The sequence below is a fragment of the Oxyura jamaicensis genome, chromosome 3 (genome assembly GCF_011077185.1).
Source record: "Oxyura jamaicensis isolate SHBP4307 breed ruddy duck chromosome 3, BPBGC_Ojam_1.0, whole genome shotgun sequence".
NCBI lineage: Eukaryota > Metazoa > Chordata > Aves > Anseriformes > Anatidae > Oxyura > Oxyura jamaicensis.
In genome coordinates, this window is record NC_048895.1 from 58,592,977 (window position 1) to 58,605,577 (window position 12,601).

At 40.8% G+C, this 12,601-nt stretch overlaps 1 protein-coding gene across 1 annotated transcript; it reads left to right on the top strand.

Moving 5' to 3' along the window:
- Positions 1–2,088: 2,088 nt before the first annotated feature.
- On the top strand, positions 2,089–11,656 carry MTFR2 (mitochondrial fission regulator 2). Its single transcript, XM_035320446.1, has 8 exons — positions 2,089–2,164; positions 2,284–2,416; positions 2,686–2,790; positions 3,036–3,160; positions 5,170–5,387; positions 6,516–6,816; positions 9,119–9,305; positions 10,812–11,656. The coding sequence occupies exons 1-8, from the start codon at positions 2,118–2,120 to the stop codon at positions 10,908–10,910; spliced, it is 1,215 nt and encodes a 404-aa protein (XP_035176337.1). The 5' UTR covers positions 2,089–2,117; the 3' UTR covers positions 10,911–11,656.
- The last annotated feature ends 945 nt before the right edge of the window (positions 11,657–12,601 follow it).

The window sequence follows — 12,601 nt, forward strand, 5'->3', positions numbered from 1 at the left end:
TACTGAAGGGTAATTCCTGCCATACATTTTAGGCAGGCTCCCTTTCTGCAGGATTTGCTTTTACATGTACAGTGCATCTTTTCATAGATGTTTGAAATGTAAAACTTAGGATTTTTTATTTATTTTTTTTTTAAGCAAAGCTCACATATACTTTGTGTATGGTAAATCAGATGAAGCAAGAAAGGGAGAAAAACGATCTGGCAACAATGTCAGTCTGTCAAGCTTTCTACTTGGATGAAATGTTTAAGTTCACTTTGAGTTAAGTGATCCAGCACTGAAACAGTTTCTGCATTGGCTTTACCTCTTCATGGTGTGGCTATCAGGTTCAAGGTTACCCCTGCAGTTCAGAGAAAGTCAGACACGTTTGTTTCAGTGGTGGGGGGTGGGGAATGGAGTAGCTAGGCTGCTGGTCTAGACCTACATTTGATTAAAGCTTTCCTGCTTTAACTTTACTATGCTGGCATTTACTGAGCATGCAGAAGAGTTGTCATTATATAGTTTTGGTCTCCCTCCAGAAGTAAAGGCTGCAGCATCAAGTCTTAAGCCCCATGTCACTTCTCATTTCTTAAAGCAGTAATTCCATTTAGTCCTTTTATAACTAGATCCTGCAGGTCAAATCTGTACTCTTCGGAGTTCCATGGAAATGCTTCGAGTTAGCAAGTTCAAGTTCCCAGCTGGAACCTGCAATTCCAAAGCAGTTTGTTACTGGTGATGATGCAGTTAACTGCACAACTGAGGCATTTTAGTTTTTTTTGAGGTGCCTGCCTTAACCAGCTTTTGGTTCCTCGTATCTTTTCATGTTGACATTTTTCCTTCTTGGACAAGGAGGTGTCGGAGCAGTTGGGTAAGCTTTATTTTCTTAAGAAAAGTATTGTAGTACAGATTTTTTTTTTAAAAAATACCAAATAAAAAAAAGTCCATCCTTTTCTCAAACTTAAAAATCAATCCCCCTTGCAAGTTCTGAATAGTAACTGTATGAGAAAGCAGTAACAACTACATTTCAATGAAGCGGTGCAGGATAGGATTCTGTTCAGGAACTGTTACTGGGATGTACCTGTAACCATGAATAAAGATGATGTCCCATCAAGTATATCTTAACTTTTTGACAACTTTGGGGTTACCGGGAACAGTACAACTAGGTCTTCAGAACTATGAACTCTTTCGGATAACATTACATAGCTGGAGGACAAAAATCCACATTTCTTCTGAGTAGGAGTCTCAGTACTCTAAAGGATCTTCAGGAAAACAGCAGAAATATTGGCAAGTGAGATTAAGAGAAATCAAATCTGCTTTGCACATTGTATGTGCTTTTAATACAGTCTGCTTTCTTTTGATGTGATGCTTTCATGTAGTTTGTATTTTGGGGATACTTTGTGTATTGAAGCTCTTACATTATCTTGCTTTTTAGTTCTTTGAATGAACACCTCAGAATAACCACATACAAACCTAAAAGCTAGTTTAGTTTAGCACTTCTCATCAGATTGGTTAACCGATGGGTTAAACAAATACAGACTTACGTTCTTCATTTGTCTACTGCTTTCAGCTGTAACGTAGTTTATCTGATGCTTCAGGATAATGTAGGTATTCCTGTGCTGGAGCTTCACCCCTTACCTGCTCCATGCAGCCCCTAAGGCGGCAGGGTGCAGCTGGGGCGTGTGTGTGGTGGGTATCTGTGTGCTTCGGGTGGTAGCCCAGCGCCTCAGGAGTTGTCACCAGCTGACAGGCGCAGTGATGTCCTGCTGCCCCTGTGAGCTGCCTTTGCTGATGTGAGCTGCTTTTTGCTCATCCCCAGTGCCCCGAGTTCAGGCTGAGCCGCTCCCCCCCTCCGTGCCCCCGGTCGCATCCACATCCACGAAGGGGCCGCCCCCTGGGGTCCGCTCCCCCCGAAGCCCGCCGGGCGGCGCCCGACACGGCGGCTCCCTGCGCGGCGGCATTCAAACGCGCCTCCTTCCCGACACCCCCCGCGCGCACGGCCCGCCCCCACCCACCGATTGGCTCTGCTCTGCGCGCCTCCTTCTCCCTATTGGCGCGCTCTCCTTCCCGCCCCGCCCCCGACTGCTGATTGGCGTCGCCACCCCGAGAGCGGGTGCCGGGAGCGTGCCGGCAGGCGTGCGGCCATGTCGCTGCTGCTGCACCTCCTGCGGCGGCTGCTGGCGCAGCTGGGCTGGCCGCCCGACCAGGTGAGGGGCACCGGGGCGCGTGTGTGGGGGGGGGCGCCTAACGGCTCCGGGCAGCCGTTAGCAGCCGCGCTAACGGCTGCGGTGGCCGTCCCGTGCTCTGTCCGCAGGCCTCGCTCCTGGGGAGCCGCGCGGTCGGCGTGGGCCGTGCCCTGCAGCGCTGCCTGCCCTCGGCCGCCGCCGCCTCCCGCGGGCACCTCCAGCAGCTGCGCGCCGCCCTGAGGAGCTGCCGGCTCAAGGTGCGTCGGGCTCCGTCCCTTGTTGGCCCTCGCGCTGCCGAAGTAGGCTGGGTACAGGCTGTGTCTCGGGGGTGTGGTGGAAACGGGCTGCTCAAATGGACGTAACTCTTAGCCCTGCTCTTTTATCTGGAGAAGAGTATTAGAAAGGTGCGTTAAGCGAACTGCATTGTGCTTAATTGCATATAGCTTTAAGTTATTTAGTAACCTTTCTTGTAAAAACCACGGGCGTCGGTTTCGCTTCTTGGTTTAAAAGCTGTTCTGACTTCTAGATCATATCTCTTTGGCAAAAAAAGGAATACGGGTCTACACGAAGTGTTGTCCGGAGACTTGGGACAATTCTTTCCCTAGAGCCCTACCCAAGACCTTATTTTCAAGTAAGTGATTTATATGTGTCCTTCAACTATTTAAATTGCCTACCTCCTTAAAGTGGTGATGGCTTTCCTGTTTTCTTTTTTTTTTTTTTTTTTTTTTTAGCAAACACGACTAATGTTTAGCTTACCTTATGCTCGCTATTTTCAGTTTGCTCACAGCACTTTAAAACTTCTTTGCTAAGTCAAGATTTTTAATGTGTACTAAATCCAGTTTCTCTACACGTGTATATTTGCTTATTTGTTGTTAGCTTGTTCAAAACCCGTGTCCATTGGATTATGATGAGCAAAACACAGCTCCAACTCCTGCAGCTCCATCACTTGCTGATGTCTTGTGGGTGGCACATGATGAGGGGCAAGTATTTGCTAGATTCAGGTAAGTAAAAGTAAGCAATAGCAGTAGCTTATGTCGCCTGTGCTTTTCTCTTCCCCTCCTTCAGCCCTTTCAGTGTTCCACTTAAACCAGCCATGCAAACTTTTAGGGAGTTCCTGTTTATCTGGAAGTTCTTACAGTGCAGAATGTTCTCATCTGGAAGATTTCTGATACTGAGTATTGTTTTTCCTCTCCCCAGTAGCATGTCAACTTATGTTTAACTTTGCATATATGTGGTAGACTAGGTATAGAAGTCTTCTCCTCTGGGAAAAAATAGGAAGTAGTTTTACTGTTCTCCTACAGGATATGTTCAAAGTCAGAGGATGAGCTGGAGAGCTAAAAGCAAGATTAAAACTTGGATACTTTAGTGTTTATGTCTATGTTGGAAAACGTAATTGTACTTCGTACTGGCGTGTGTTTGTCCATGATGTTTGTGTACTGCTTGCTGGTAATGAAATGACGAGACATTAATAAAGTGTGTCAGCTGAATTTGTTAGAGAAGTTGTGATATAGTTGTTTCGTTCTAGGATTCCTCAGCTGTTACTATCAAACTATCAAAATTTTTTGTAGCAACTTCAAAATCCTAAAAGCATAAGTGTATTGTTAAAAGGAGCTCTGGCCTGTTTTATCCTGTGTGGTGCTGCTTATAGCAAGTCTAACTCATAGATCCATGTGTTGTGGTTTAACCCAGCTGGCAGCTAAACACCATGCAGCCGTTCGCTCACCCTTCCTCCTCCCTCTCTGGGATGGGGGAGAGAAACGGGAAAGTGAACCCTGTGAGGTGAGATAAAGACAGTTTATTAAGATAGGAAATAATAATATGTACAAAACAAGTGATGCACAATGCAATTGCTCACCACCCGCTGACCGATGCCCAGCCTATCCCCGAGCAGCCGGCCCCCCACCCCGGCTAGCCACCCCTATCTATTGTTCAGCATGCCGTCAGATGGTATGGAATACCCCTTTGGCCGGTTTGGGTCAGCTGTCCTGGGTCTGTCCCCTCCCAGCTCTTGCTGCACCCCCAGCCTGCCCGCTGGCAGGACAGAGAGAGAAGCTGAAAAGTCCTTGGCTTGGTGTAAGCATTGCTCTGCAGTAATTAAAACATCAGCATGTTATCAGCACTCTTCTCATCCTAATCCAAAACATAGCACCCTACCAGCTACTAGGAGGAAAAATAACTGTCCTAACTGAAACCAGGACACCATGGAACTTCATTTGTCTGTTGTTTCCATTCTTCCTCCTCTTCTTCTGACTCAGTGGGATATTTTTCAAGGACAAGTGTTGTAATCTGTATCTCTTCCTTCTGAGCCAGTGAGATTTATTTTTTTTCAAATCAGAAAACTGTTGCAGGTATGGTTTGAAGTAAAAGGATGATGATGAGTGTAACAAAAAAAGGTCTGGTTTTGTTTCAGTCAAAGCTCAGTCAAAGCTTAGTGGATTTGGAATAAAGTGAATTTAATTTCTTCCTTCCATAGTCTCATTCTGATAGTTTGAGTTTACACTCATTCTGTATTTAAAGATAAGGTTCTTACTCTGTCAGTGTTAAAATTCATGATTATTCTCCAATGTGTTTTCTGAAAGATTACAACTTCTTTGTCACTTGCATAGTTTGATAAATGACTAGAATGCGTGAAGTCTAGTTAAGAGATCATTATTATCTGACTCCTCCTTGCCTTTTATACTTACTGTTTCATGTAGAGAGGAGGGAGAGGCACCCCAGTCAAATTGAACTGTAACAGCTCAATCCTGTACCATGACCTTGCAATGTCTAATAATTTATCCCTGAGTAAGTTATCTATTCTGACTCTTCAGGTTTTTTTTTTATCTTACTTGAACTGAAGAAGACTTAAAACATTTTATTAACCTTATGAATAGCTAAGTGCTTTCTTAAATAGTTTGCAAATTTTATGTCTTGCTGAATGATGATAACTTGCTTGGACAGACACTGAAGAAATCTTGAGATTTCTTTTGCTGGCTGAACCTCTTAAACTATGTCTTTTGTTTCTTTCTAGGACTGAGTTATGGAGAAAAGAAAAAAGTACAGCTTATCATGACTTAAATCCATCTATAGATTCCATACCAAGTGTTCCAAAAAACAGTATACAAAAAGACAGTCTTGTTGATCGAGCAGCACTTCAGAAAATTTCTGCACTTGAAGATGAGCTGACTTTTCTTCGTGCTCAGATTGCCACGATTGTTGCAGCACATACACTGGGAAACATTCCATCACGTAAGCCTTTCTGGTTTGAAGCAAACCAATTTTTCCTTTTCTGCCTCAGAGGTCTTGTTCACATCTAACCATGTCTCTGATACTGATATAGAACATCTCTAACTTCTTCAACTGAAGTTATGCCAACAAAATTTACTGAATGTAATTTTTTTCACAGTTTGTGCCCTTTGTTTCCCCCCTTTGTTTTCACTCTTCTTTTTACAGCCAACTTGCTGATTTTGAATGAAATTGATCTTAAGTGATGTTTATATTCTTTTCCATGTTTGTGAAGGCACTTAGTAACAACACTATTAATAAAACACCAATTACTGTTTTTAACAAAAAAAAGTGTAAAAGTATAACCTTAGACTTGTGTAACATTTCTGACAAGTTATCAAAATACTGGATAGAAATATAAGGGATTCAAGCTCAGGATTTAAGAGAAACGAATGCTGCAAATAGATGTCTAACCACCACTGGAGCATCTAATGTAGTTGGTCTCCCATATGAACTTCAATCTTGTGATTTTTTTTTTTTTTTTCTTAAGTTTTGATGTCACAATTGTCTTGTACACAATCCCCACTGTGGTTGTTGAAGCATTTGAACTGATACCAGCTAGTTACATTTGTGGGGCACTGTGCCAAGGCAAGCCAGTTCAGGGGCTGCTGTGCTTCAACTTTGTTGTTCTGCTGTCACTTTTTGTCTCTTCTCCATTGCACTCTGTATGCAGCTTCGTAGGCTGTTTTATGTGCTCTGTGGTTTTCTTTGCTGTTGCTTCATCTGGGTTATTCTAACCTTCAGACCATTGAGACTGAACTGTGTGTAGATAGATGCAGGCTGCTTTCTGTTGCAGGTTTCTGATTTATCTAGTGCCTAGATCAAAGACGCATTAGAGCAGCCCAGATCACCTCAAATCCATTACTTTGTGTGTTCTGAGTCTGTGGCTTTGAAATCAAAATTGGTTTTGGTTTTAAATGTAATTAGTTTCTTCTGTGGTACAATGTGTGAGGTGTGTAAGAAAGTGCTTTAAGAGGGCCGTCTTATCTTGACTTAAAACAGTCATACAAGACGTTGCCTGCTATTGTTAATTGCTAAGGCACTACAAACTATTGAAAATAAAATCCATGTTTTTCTTCTGACTGCATCCAGAAGCCTTTAAAACATTCAGCATTCCAGATGGATCTTACCCAGTGCCAGCCATGACTTCCACGCCATTGTCCGTCTCTCACAATCACTTTGTAATTCCCTCGCCGCCTCCGCTCCCTTCTGGTGCACCATCTGCTGTTGATGCTAGTAATTCAGCAATTGAACTCATAAAACAACGGCGTGCTGCAAGAAACAGTGCTTCAACTACAGCTGGTAGTGCTGATCACCAGAGGACAAAGAACATTCCGAGTATGATGGATGTTCTGAAAGACCTAAACAAAGTTCAGTTGCGTGCTACTGAGAGGTAGGTTGGAATTCAGTGTGTGTCTGAGCTATCTAAAGCCATGTAACCGTTACAGCATTTGAGTCTAAGCAGAGAACACCAAGATGAAACAAATCATTTAACATGCAGCTACTGCTGACAGACTGAAGTTGGCAATGTTTACGTTCACGGCTTGGAATGTGACATGGCTTTTAGATGTGTTTGAAAAATGCTGAATATTGCAGCATTTAAAACTGGTCTCCTGCACTAGTATACAAGTCTCAGGTTGCTTGCACTTGTGTGTGCGCTTGACTTTTGTGTCCCTTTTTTGTTGAGACTGAGTCTGTCTAAAAATCACTTAAGAGTTACCTACACAGGCACAGGAAACTGATCTGAACAAATACACTTTTCTCATTCACTGTGAAAGGACACTGAAAAAGTGTCTTAACGTGTCCAAAATATTCTGGTACTGCCTTCAGAGTGTTAAAGCAAATATGTGCTGTATCTTACTGAAAGTGTTCCATGAATTTAAATGGTGTAATTGGACTGTGATATTTTTTGTGATATGCCATCTTGATTTTAAGAGCTGTTGACCTTACAAAAATGCTTTAGTAAAGACTGTAGTATCTCTGTGTCAGTGTTGGTCTGCTGTGCTAGATGTGATAGAAGTTGTAAGATGTCTTTTCTGAACTTGGGGAGCTGGAAAAGCATGCAAGAACAATTGAATCTCTACTGAATAATAGGAGCTCTTAACGTGGGAAGAATGTCACCAGAAATGATTGCACTCTTATTTCAGCACTTCCTTAAGTGTGAGTTTTATCCCTGAAAATACTTAGCACAAGGCTTGGACAGATTATCTATATGCAATTCTGGAGTATACCTTCATGCTTTTGATGATATATTTACACAGTGAATAAAGCAAATACAAACTGCACTAAGGTAAAGCTATTTCTTGATATTTCCTTCTGTGTATGGTGAAAGAAGAGAGTGAAATCTTTGTAACAACAATTTTAACCGCCATCATGTTGAGCAGTGGCAAGTTGAGTAGGAAATGATAGGTGTGATTTCCATCAGCTCCAGGATTTAGACATGTACCTGAATACTGAAGGTAGAACTTCACTGCCAGACTTGAGCTTACTGCTGTCATTGTGCATTAGCAGCAACTAATTGGTCTGGAAATCACACTTTCTGCTAGCACAAGTGTGCATATATCTAGGTTTGTTCTGAATATCTCAGTGTTTACAATGTTTTTATGATTATTTTCTTGGATTAGTCACTAATTTCTATTTTAGGCTTTGGGATGCTAGGTGCTCTTTTGATTTTATGGGTTTTACTTCTTTTGATTTTGCTGAGAACACTTATATATAAAAGTAGAATCATGGAGTGGCCTGGGTTGGAAGGGACCTCAAAGATCATGGAGTTACAACCCCCCTGCCATGGGCAGGGACGCCACCCATTAGATCAGGTTGCTCAGTCTTGAGTCTAACCTGCTCTTGAACACCTGCAGGGATGGGGCATCTACAGCCTCTCTGGGCAACCTGCACCAGTGCCTCACCACCCTCTGAGTGAAGAATTTCCTTCTAACCTCTAATCTGAATCTTCCCTCTTTTAGTTTAAAAACATTCCCCCTTGTCCTGTCATTATACAGCGGATCAAAGGGTCCTTCCCCATCCTTTTTATGAGACCCCTGGAAGTATTGATAGGCTGCGAAGTACAAAGTACTTTTTCTAATCTTTGTCTACAAATGTTTTGTATTTGTATGCTCAGTTGCTTGCTTGGAGAGAGAGCCTCTTTGAAGCCTTTGTGCTAAATTTGATGATAATTTTTTTTGATGATGAAACTCAAGTTAAATTTGTTCTGTAAAAGGGACTTTCTGTTCCTCTGGATGTATCTTTGACTTAAATGAAGTGGTGTTTTCTTAAATTAATGAAATTTAAGTCAAACTATGTTGCAAAAGGTCATGAAATATAGGTTATGAAGGTTATGAAATATAGTTAGTAGGAATCTCCCACTAATATGCCTTAATATAGCTTATGAACAAAACCTGCTATGCAAACTGTACTCTTTCTTTTGCATTACTTTAGCACTTTTTGTTGATTTATTGCCACTTTTCCTTAAGGAACAGCATCGTGTTTTATTTTTGAACTAAGAATCTGGCTGACAAGTTGTTAGTTGTACTGTTATTAGCTCTGTCTGGTTAATTGCTATCAAACAACATAAGCAGCATTATTTGTGTGATCAAGGATTTATAGGATGAAGATGTATACTAAAGTTGTCTCACAGGATTTTAGATCACTAAGCACAAGATTAAGGGTGGGAGATAATAAATTTTCTTTCTTTGTAGGTCACCTGGAGGCACACCTCTTTCTAAACCCAAAAAAAGGCTAAGCTCAGATTGGGATCCAGTTGCTATACTAACTCATGCACTGAAACAGAAATTTGCACATAAATTTGAAGATGATGATGATTCACTGGACAAAGAAAATAGATCTTTTGATAGCTCCCCGTTCTCCAGTCCAGAGATCCCACTGGTATGTTTTTATCTAAGAATGTGTTTCTTGAAATTCATTCTTGAAATGACTGCAGTTTTCATGGATAGTAGCAAGGTTTTTCGGTCTACAATTTTTCTACAATTATTTTAAGCCATCAGCTTAGTTGTTTCTTTCAAGTATAATCAAGGCAGAGGATCCTAACAATTTATTATTATGAATGGATTTAGGCTGGTAAATGCTTTTCTAGATGCACCAAAAGGAAAATAAGTTAGACTGACTTGAAAAACTCAGCTCATCGTTGGTTGAGCTGTGGAGATTCGCTTGACAGTAACTAGCAGGCATTTGCATGTAGAAACTGTATGTGCAGTTAGTAATACTGACTATTAATTTGCTAATTTTACATAGATGCCAGGAAGGTAACAGGTCTGCCTAGCATTTGTTGTGTGTTTAGAAAACAAAATTGAAGCACTGAGTTTAGTGTATTCCTTTAGTGCAAACATCATTTCCACATACTCTGTATCTTTATTCTGAATAAAGATTCTGAACATTGTTGCAGAGCCCCTGAAAAATGCGGTTCTTTGCTATGAACAAGATGCTGGTTTCTGTAGAGCAGTCCTCAAGCTACTTTAACTTCTGCAGACCAGCAGTACTGGTGGTTATTCACTAGAGACATCCGTAAACCCCAGAGCTGCTTAGATGAGACAGATAGAAATAGGTGGAAGTAATTTAAAGCATCTCTCTCTGCTTAGTAATTACATCTTTTCATCTGTGAAATGAGCAAGATACAGAATCTTATTTGGCACTATTTTCCTCCATTAGGCTAAAAAAAATAGTATTGAAAAACATGTGATGGAAATCCGAACATTCTTTGAAGGCTGCAGCTACACTCATGGCTAGTTGCATGACTGACAATTTAAAGAAAACTAAGATGTGTTTCTTTGTCCCCGCTATAACAGTTCTTTGAAAAACTTCAACTGTCACAAAGATTTTTGTAAGGAAAATGTAGCACATATTTTATACACTGTAATGAGTCACCCTCTACTGTACAGCCTGTATAAATTTCCCTGTGATTTTTTTTTTTAAGGAAAAATCAGAAATTTGTAAAAAGCAAGCAAACAGAACAGCTAGTCTTGCATTTTGGATGCTACAGACTATTGCATTGTATAGCTAACATAGCTGATTATAGAAATGAAGATTGAAGTTAAATCCTGGAAGAGCTTGTTTATGAATCATCTTTTGTTCCAGGATCTAACAGTTAAATTATGAAGTCTGAAAGAGGGATTAAGGCCAGCGTGTTCAGGAGCAGATGAAGCAAGATGGACTTTTCTGGTTGAAATAGGGGCTTGATTGCATGATCATGCTTATTTTAATTGTTTATCCTTGAGTGTTCTGAAGAATAAACAAATCTTAAGCATTTTCACGGGCTTATTATCTTATTCATTCTAGGTTAAGTGAAGTGCATAAATTCTCCCAAAGTACCTTTAAACAGCTTCTCATTCATTTGTCTTGGATATAATTTTATCTAATTCCATCCCTCCTGGCCAGGTTGGACATTGCAGCCTGAAGTCAAACGCAAATTCTAGCCTCATAAGAACTGATGAAGTTAAACAAGTATCAACGTGGAAAGTGAGAGCTCATATTTAACTGATAGAGACTTCAGAGGAAACTTCGTAGCGTGTGTAAGTGGCAGGCCCACTCTGTGAAACTGCTGTAATATGTTTTAGAATGTATCTGTCCTGTGCTGTTAAGGTTTGGGTTGTAGGGCTTGTGGAACTGCCTCTTCTTTCTCTTTCGTTTCCCAGCAGCCAAACTTGTGAATGTGATGCTTTGTAAGAAGCACACAACCAAAAAAAAGGGTTTTGTTACTATGGAGCACTGTGTCTGAAACCTGGGAAACTGAGAAATGCAGGAAAGAAATGTTTGTGAAAGAAAAGTAATTATTTGTGTGGCAGCTTAGGTGAGCACTGTCTCTGTACTTCACTGTAAATACTGAAGAAGGGTAAACTTCTGGAGTGTATTGTGTATAGCTGACTGTATATAACTAATGGTAGCTAATACTGTGATAAAGTTTCCTCAGTTTTCTTTGCAGTCTGCTAATGTAACTCCTTATTTCATTTGCAAGCAGTGTTCTAATTTGTCTTGAGTCAGTAGAGAAACTTTCATGTTTGTGAAACTTTGTCTTGCTGTAAGTATGCTACAGGCTGTCTGTTAAGTGCTTATAATACGGAGGAGTTTTTCTTTTGAGACAAAAAATACCTTGTAGAGATACCTGCTAGCACATAGTCTAAATTCCACGTGTAAATAAACATGAATTGTATTGTCTCTCTGGCTTCTCTGTATAAAGTCTGTTTCGTTCACAGAGTGTATAAAATAAAATTTCCTTTGTATCATAGATGTGTGTGGTAGTGACATTTTGTGTTGTGGAGTCTCTTGTATCTTAAGAGCTGACCATATTAGAAAGCTTCTTAATTTTAGGTAAAATAAAAGAGGTTACTTTTTTGTTAGAGGACTTGGAGTCTTTTACAAATTTGTGATCTACTGCTTACAATAGCTGCCTTCACTTAATCTTTTGTCTGATGATCCAGATGTGTAAAAAACCAAAATCTTACCAATTGAACTGTGGATTGTGTCCCTTGTTTGTACAGTGTACCTTCTGTTTTCCTACCCCCTGACACAGAGTAGAATGACATCTGGATTCCCTGTTACTGCCAAGTCTTATTTTCACAATTATTAGAAGTAACAGTTCAAATACCATTTTTTTTTTTAACTTCAGAAGTTACCTTTTGGCTGAAATTGGAGCTCGAGACTTAAATCTTGTCCTGTTTTCAGCTGGGAGGCTGCATGTTTAACCACAACAAAGACTGTTTCTTAAATCGTCTCCTAGATGTTTTTTCTTGAATTTAATGATTTTTGTACTTCATTACATTCTCTCATTCCTTCTGCAGTCAGTAACAGCCTGACCTTGCCTTTCTCTCAGCTTCTGAAATACACATTTTCTACACTCTCTACCTAAACCTCAGAACTGCTGTGAAATCCACACAGAATAGCCAGCCTGGCCCTCTGCTTAGTAATCTTAACCTCTTCTATCAAAGCTCTCACTTGTCTTTTGTCTGCCACTCTGGTCTCTGAAATACTAGGGCAGCAGGGAACAACTGTGAAGAAAGTCCATGGGCACCTGCAAAAGAGGATATGAGGGCAAGTGGGTCCTGTTGAGAGGAAAGTTTGTGAAAGATCTCCTTTTTTTCAGCATATGAAGTGTGAAGAGGTAGAGCAAGCTACCTCTTCAGCCTTCGTAGAGCCAGGGGCTCCCTGCATTTGTGACCATTCTCTTGAGA

Bases quoted from the DNA above. Each gene is read 5' to 3' on its own strand.
- MTFR2 (XM_035320446.1), top strand. From the start codon at position 2,118: ATGTCGCTGCTGCTGCACCTCCTGCGGCGGCTGCTGGCGCAGCTGGG. The intron at 5,388-6,515 runs GTAAGCCTTTCT...GACTGCATCCAG, and splicing joins ACTGGGAAACATTCCATCAC to AAGCCTTTAAAACATTCAGC. The intron at 6,817-9,118 runs GTAGGTTGGAAT...CTTTCTTTGTAG, and splicing joins CAGTTGCGTGCTACTGAGAG to GTCACCTGGAGGCACACCTC.